The sequence below is a fragment of the Exophiala oligosperma genome (genome assembly GCF_000835515.1).
Source record: "Exophiala oligosperma strain CBS 72588 unplaced genomic scaffold supercont1.9, whole genome shotgun sequence".
Classification (NCBI taxonomy): Eukaryota; Fungi; Ascomycota; class Eurotiomycetes; order Chaetothyriales; family Herpotrichiellaceae; genus Exophiala; species Exophiala oligosperma.
The window spans coordinates 1,285,413-1,291,924 of NW_015622826.1; the positions used below are offsets into that span (position 1 = coordinate 1,285,413).

The 6,512-nt window shown below is 53.4% G+C and overlaps 3 protein-coding genes across 3 annotated transcripts; 1 reads left to right on the forward strand and 2 right to left on the reverse strand.

Annotated features, from left to right (window-relative positions):
• Nucleotides 1-378: 378 nt before the first annotated feature.
• Nucleotides 379-2,284, reverse strand: PV06_09034 (uncharacterized protein). Its single transcript, XM_016410438.1, has 2 exons — nucleotides 1,856-2,284; nucleotides 379-1,789 (listed from the first exon to the last, which is right to left on the reverse strand). Exons 1-2 carry the CDS (start codon nucleotides 1,897-1,899, stop codon nucleotides 514-516), a joined length of 1,320 nt encoding a protein of 439 aa, XP_016259460.1. The 5' UTR covers nucleotides 1,900-2,284; the 3' UTR covers nucleotides 379-513.
• Nucleotides 2,285-2,971: 687 nt separating this feature from the next.
• PV06_09035 (uncharacterized protein) lies at nucleotides 2,972-4,656 on the forward strand. The gene is made up of 2 exons (XM_016410439.1): nucleotides 2,972-3,238; nucleotides 3,322-4,656. Exons 1-2 carry the CDS (start codon nucleotides 3,138-3,140, stop codon nucleotides 4,475-4,477), a joined length of 1,257 nt encoding a protein of 418 aa, XP_016259461.1. The 5' UTR covers nucleotides 2,972-3,137; the 3' UTR covers nucleotides 4,478-4,656.
• Nucleotides 4,577-6,512, reverse strand: PV06_09036 (uncharacterized protein). Its single transcript, XM_016410440.1, has 2 exons — nucleotides 6,348-6,512; nucleotides 4,577-6,281 (listed from the first exon to the last, which is right to left on the reverse strand). The coding sequence occupies exons 1-2, from the start codon at nucleotides 6,474-6,476 to the stop codon at nucleotides 4,899-4,901; spliced, it is 1,512 nt and encodes a 503-aa protein (XP_016259462.1). The 5' UTR covers nucleotides 6,477-6,512; the 3' UTR covers nucleotides 4,577-4,898.

The following is a 6,512-nucleotide window of genomic DNA, read 5'->3' on the forward strand; positions in this document are numbered from 1 at the left end:
TAGTAATAATAGTCCCTGAGAGATGCCCGAGGGGATGGATGTAACCAGCCTAATGTGGAAATCTAGCCTTCCTCTTTGAGCGATCCGAGAGCGTTTTGCTCAGCCGACAGAACAAAGGATCCACGGGATTACGAGAGGAGACGACGACTCCGAGTCCAGACAGTAATTCGTGAGTCCTGACAGGCACGATCTGCAGGAGATAGTGAGGCATGGGAATGGCATGTACCGTGTACAGTAGAGGCAAGAGTCGGCTTCGTAGTGCGCTTGGAATGAATCCCGAAAGACTTGATTGTTGGATTGACTCTTAACTTTACGGTAAATACGTAAAAAGAGGTTGATTCTTTCTTAAGCATCATTCATTCATTCATTCATTCATATCAAGTAACCAACTGCCTACCAGGTAGGTGAGGTAGGTAGGTCTGCACTTATCGTGGGTACGTAGGCAAATACTTTGGGCACGCATTGAAGGGATCTTGCAATCATGCAATATCAACAAGACAGTAGAGAAACTCATCACTCTGCCGCCTTGTCATCATCGTCATTATGATGATGACCACCACCAACGCCTCCATCACTAGTAGTACCCAGACGCTCTTCTGTCCCGTCAACATCGACATCGTCGTCGTCATCCTCCGTTGCGACATAGTCAAAGGCGCCCTTTCTCGGGCGTGGTGTGACCCAATCCAGCATAAGTTCGTTAGCGATAAATTCGTCAAACGAGGGAAACAAGTTCACGACATTATCGAAGAACATGATGCCGCAGCTCAACATGTAGATTGTGGCTTCAATCTTGGTCCCGACGCGGAGGTAGGTCTGGAGGATCTCCTCGAGGAAAAAGACGTATTCCTTTGGCTTGACAGTGTTGTTTGGGCTTGTCGATGACACATACAAAGCTCGTTTCTCTTCGTCGGTGAGATCTTCGGGTTGCGAGTCTGGGTTCGTCCAGGCCTTGGCGTACACGCGGCCGACAGGGCGAAAGTTGGACGTCGTTTGGGTGTAGATGGCCTTGCAGTCTGGTGTGGGAGGGACGATCCTGGTGATTTCGAAGCCGGCGATCTCTTCGACGTCGGTCACGGCCACTGGACTACCGGTTCTAACGGCGTCCAGGTAGGCCTTGTAGACAGACTCCTCGGCGGCGCCGGCCACGCCAAACGACATGACCTGTTGGGCCTCTTCGGGCTTCATCCCCACGAAGACGGCCTGCTGTTGAGGGTCCGGTTCCGTCTCCCAGTCCGTGAGCCCGTCGTAGTGTTCGGCGTAGTAGCCCCCAGACAGGGTCGAGCACGCGATGTTGAAATCGCCCGGGAGATGGCGTAGGGCCTCGGCGGCGTGCCACAGCTCCGGGCCCACGGAGCGACAAAAGTTGCGGGTGGCGAGGACTTCGGGGTGGTATTCGGGACACACATCGTGCTGGAGGAGATAGTCCATGAAGCGCTCGAGTGTTGTGGTCAGTGTGGACACTTGGTCGGGGGTATCGAAGCCGTAGATGGCTCGAGCTCGACGGCTGAGGAAGCTGTGCATGACGCCCTGGAAGTCGACATCGTACAAGCTCGTCGGGGAGGAGACGTCGTACTTGTCCTTGTTGGCCGAGGCTTGGGAGAGAACCGCGGCGGTTTCAGCGTTATCGAGGCTTTCAGTGTCCGGGGCGCCCTGGTATGCTCTGGGCCCAATTTCGACGCCGCCAAAAACGAGCCATTTGAAGAGCACGTCGCGACGTTCGGAGGTGAGTTTGCGTGTCCGTTCGAAGCGGCCTACTGCGGTGATGATTCGGTCGACGAAAGGTATGGATCTGGTATGGGTTGTCAGTAGGCGGAGATGGTCAAACCAGGTTGTAGAAAAAGGAGCCACATCTTACGGATTGTAGAGTTCTTTGTTTTGGGCGTACTGGTCTGGGGTCATGGGTGAGTCTGCAAAAAAGTCCTCGAAGCCAGTGGGTTTGTCCTGAGGTGGTAGTCAGACTCGAGGCCTGTGAAGTTCTCGTCTTGGAGGTCACGGCATAGAGAGAAGTGTATTCTTACTGCTCCTCGTTGAGAGGCTGGCTTTTTCCTCCTCGTTTTCCTCTTCTTGGGTTCTAGTGGTGGAAGATCGACGGGTTCACCAAATTCATCGTCGCCTTCACCTTGAGGAGGTACAGCAGCTGGAGCCTCTATGGCAGCAGTCATACTGTCCCCGGTGTCCGCAGTGTCCGTAGTGCTGGCTTGTGGGATCTGGGTCTTCTCGGCATTCTGGTCATTGAGATCGACGGCAGCTACAGAAGCCGCCAACTCGTCGTCTTTAGTAGCAGACATGTTGGCCCTGACTTGTGTGGAGTATAAGCCAAGTTGAGGGAAGCAACAAAGCGCAGCAGAGTATCAACTCGGTGAAGAAGATGAAGCGAAGTTTGAGATGAGAAGGTCGAGAAGGAGAGATTGGTAAGTCGAGAGACAAAATCTTGGTGGTTTTGATGGCCAATTGATCACCTGATGAGAATACATACTGGGATTCAATAAAGGTGAAGTCAACACCGAAGTTTCAGATTGAAGCAAACATTGTTTACTTGACTGCAGTGATCTGTAGTGAGGCTCTCTGCATACACAAGTAAAAAAGGTCAAGATATTGATGTCGTCTACATTAGGCGCTATGTTAGGCTTTCATTAGGCTGGGGCCAAAAGTACCGTGCACCCGGCACTATCAACCGGTACCTGAGTCTAAGTGTCTAGGTAAGTAGGAGTCTCCCCTAACGACCCCTATGACAACACCACAAAGTCACCCCCAACACACCGCACCCACCTATACCGGCACTTACAATTATAGCCTAAAAATGAAGTCTCGCTAGCCTCAGCCGCCCGAACCACGACCGTCCACCCACGTTTTTGTGGCTGTGACCAGTTCCACGGTAGTTACATCCCGCGAACCAAAACGTCAGCGTTTCAGCTCGTCGATCTTTCGAAGAAATTCCAAGAAATCAAGGATTTGACTCCATCCTCCGGAACACAGGGATGATGCGCCCTCGGTACTTGGCCTCGTAGGGGCAGCTTCTTCATTCTCCCTGCCCACAGCATCATCATGTTCCTGTTCTAAACAACTCGCAATTGCGCCTTCCTTTCTCTCTGTGTCTTGTTCGATTCTCTCTACCACTCCAGCGCACCACCGCTGAGATGGCGACCAACATTGTATCAACACCACCGCCCGGCAAGAAAGTCGCTCTCATGCCTGCAGAGTCGGAACTCGTTGCTTTTGACCACAGTGCTGCTGGACAGTAAGTTCTCTCCTTTGAACGTTACGTACTACCCTTCCCGTTCTTCTTGGGTGAATGTCCCACTAACCGCGACCCAAACCCAGTCAAGGAATCAGTTCCAATGCTTCAGGCTCCCTGATAATCAAGCCATGCACGCAAGCAGAGATCGACTTTTACGAGTCCGCCGAAGCACACCCTCTCTTCCAAGCCCACATGCCCACCTTTATCGGCTCGCTGTTGCAGCATGACGAACAGGACGCGCCCGACTCGACCGACCCCCTCTCCGGCGCCGCCGTGGTCAATGGCACAACCACCACCATGCCCTCCCCGACCCTGACCAAGCGCATGTCATGGAAGCCCTCGGGTGGCAAGAAACTCTCGACCGGGTTGGCAATCGTACTCGAGAACGTCGCGGCCGGCTTCAAACATCCCAACGTGCTGGACGTCAAGCTCGGTGCACGACTCTGGGCCGATGACGCCCCGCGCTCCAAACGCCAGAAACTCGACGAGGTCGCGAAGCGCACCACGACAGGAAGTCTCGGGTTCCGCGTGGCGGGCATGAAGATCCGGCACGCAGAAGAGCCGACGACAGGGACGACAGAGACAAACACTACCAGTGCCACCACGCCACGACAAGTAGTAGAAGAAGACCCTGCGCATGTCGAGGTCAAGAACGGATATAAATGCTACACAAAGTTCTACGGACAATCGTTCGACCAGCACACCGTTGTTGACGCCTTCACGACGTACCTAGGCGGCGTACACCACGACCCCCGGCCGGGAAGGAAGACATTTCGCCGGAGACGTGGGCCGGAGATCGCCAGACGGCTTATCCGCGAATTGGAAAGCATACAGTACATGCTCGAGAACGAGGAGAGCCGCATGTACAGCGCGAGCGTGTTGATGGTGTATGAAGGTGACGAGGACGCCATGGAGGTTGCGATACAAGAGGAGCAAAAAGCGGAACAGGAAATGCCGATTGAGCGTGAGGATGGCGATGGCAATGATCTTGAGCTCGACATGGACAGTAGTGGCAACAACACTAAAGCGGTAGAAGTTGTTGTTGGTGGTGGTGACGATGATGATAACGACATGATTGATGACGACGACGACGACGATGATGAAGTACCTCCAAAAGTCCACGAAGTCAGGCTGATCGATTTCGCACATGCCTCGTGGACACCTGGCCAGGGCCCAGACGATAACGCCCTCATGGGAGTCAAGAATATTTTGCGTATCTTGCGGGACTTGACTGAATAGTACCTCTGTACACAAAAGATAAGAATAGAAGAAAGGGAAAAGGGAAAAAACGGCATGCCCGTATATGAATGACTGTGAGACCAAAACAGACATCCAAAGTCATCCTAAGGTTTCAAAGTAAAGAAAATATACAAAAGTACACTGGAGGCGTTTGTTTCCATGCCTTTGGTTATCTTGAGGTACCTAGATCTAGAGGTAAATAGCCCAGGGCCGGGAACTCGTTGCTCAATCATCCAAGACCGAAAAAGCAGCTACTTGCTGTCTAATTTTTCAGCCTGGATCTGGGTTTTCAAAAGCTTTTTTTAAGCAGTAAGCCTTCATTCTTGAAGTATATGTCTTGTCCCCTGACGCCATCTGTAACCTGATCCACTTTGTGTATCCTCATCTCTGATAGTTCGCGATGAAACGGAACAGCATGTCTTTATAACTTGTCCAGCCCCAAAATGGGCTCTGGCCAGCCCGCCCAGACGATGGCACGGTTCGGGACCCGACCGGCCACGGGACTTACCACGCTGATCCGTCCCCTAGCCTCGTCAGTGTCGGTGACGTACAGGAAGCCCATGACGCTACTATCGCGGATGATTTCTTGCTCGGCTTCCGGCTCACAGTTCATGACGGCCAGGATTGAACTGCGCATGGCGGCGTAGGGGACCGTCATCCGTTCGTAAATCTGCGAAGAAGGGAGCGGGACCTTGGACATACCACCACCACCAGCACCGGGGGCTATCTCGTTGTCCATTCCACCACCTGGTAAGAACGTATCTTCGTCTTCATCGCCGGGGAACGTGGTCGACGTAGGATCCGGCGTGGAGGAGATGCGCCGCCAGACGGTCAACGTCGAAAAGTCGACCTGCTGCTGCCGAGGGAGTAGCGAAATGCCATTGCTCAGACGTGGGTTGCCGTAGAAATACGTCTTCACCTGTGCAGCTCGGAATGACCGCAGGTACGCTTCGTCGCGGTCGACGCAGCCGCCCGACTTTGAAAGTTTGATCACCGAGATGGTTCCGGTGGAACCACCCGTCGACCGAGACGACGTGGGTTGGCCGTCAAATCGTCTGACCATGTCGCTGTACAGCCTCTCCGACCCGAGACAGATGATGGTTGAAACACCAAACTCGGAAACAATGTCCTGGATGATCTCGTATCCAATCGTGCTGGATTTCGTGGTGGTCAAGTCACCTGGGGTGTCGATGATGACCCCGCTCTCTCTGGCTTCTTGGTCCTGGCCGAGACGGCCAGTGACTGCGAGTGCCAACCTGTTCAGCTGTGCCCTGTAGACCTTGCCCTCTTTTTCTTCGGGTTTGGAGCTGCCGAAAAAGTAGACCAGAGGCAGTTTGACTGGGATGGCGCCGTTGGGGCCACTCATCGGTGCAGTACCCCAGCCTTCCTCGACGTCCACCGTGCTCTTGAATACGGTGGCCGTCATTGTCCCCGGTATGCTCATCAATCCCTCTTTGACGTCCAAATTCACCACGGTAGGTGACCGTGCGGATCGGTAAGCATAGCCTGTGAGGATCTTTGCGAGGGTCGTCTTCCCCGCGTCGTCGGGTCCTAAGATCAAGACCCGGGGTCCTTGTCGCCCGGAGGCCTTAGCTTGCTCGCGTAGGTTTTCCAACGCGAAATGGACATTGATATACTCGTTCATTGGCGTCTCTTCGGCCCTGTATTCGCTCTGTAAAGCATCTCCGCTGACTTCGAAGGCGCAGCCAGTCCAGGTGTAGATTGCAGCTTTCGTGCCAGTGAAAATATACGTGTTACCGACGACGAGTTCGGTGCCAAATATCTCGGCATTTCCACTCAGGACCTAGGTGGTACTGTTAGTGAAATTTGGACAATGTAGGAACGGCAGGGCACAATTGGTTGGTTGTACCTTGACTTGAACGTATTTGCCGACAGCGACTTCGAATCGCCATTCACATTCTTTTGTTAGGTCATGTTGGTGGGTTTCGACGGTAGAGACCTCCTCCGGTTCCGACAGTCCAAGACCCGGCAGAGACATCTCATCATTGTGAGACGAGTCATAAAGGGAGAGAAG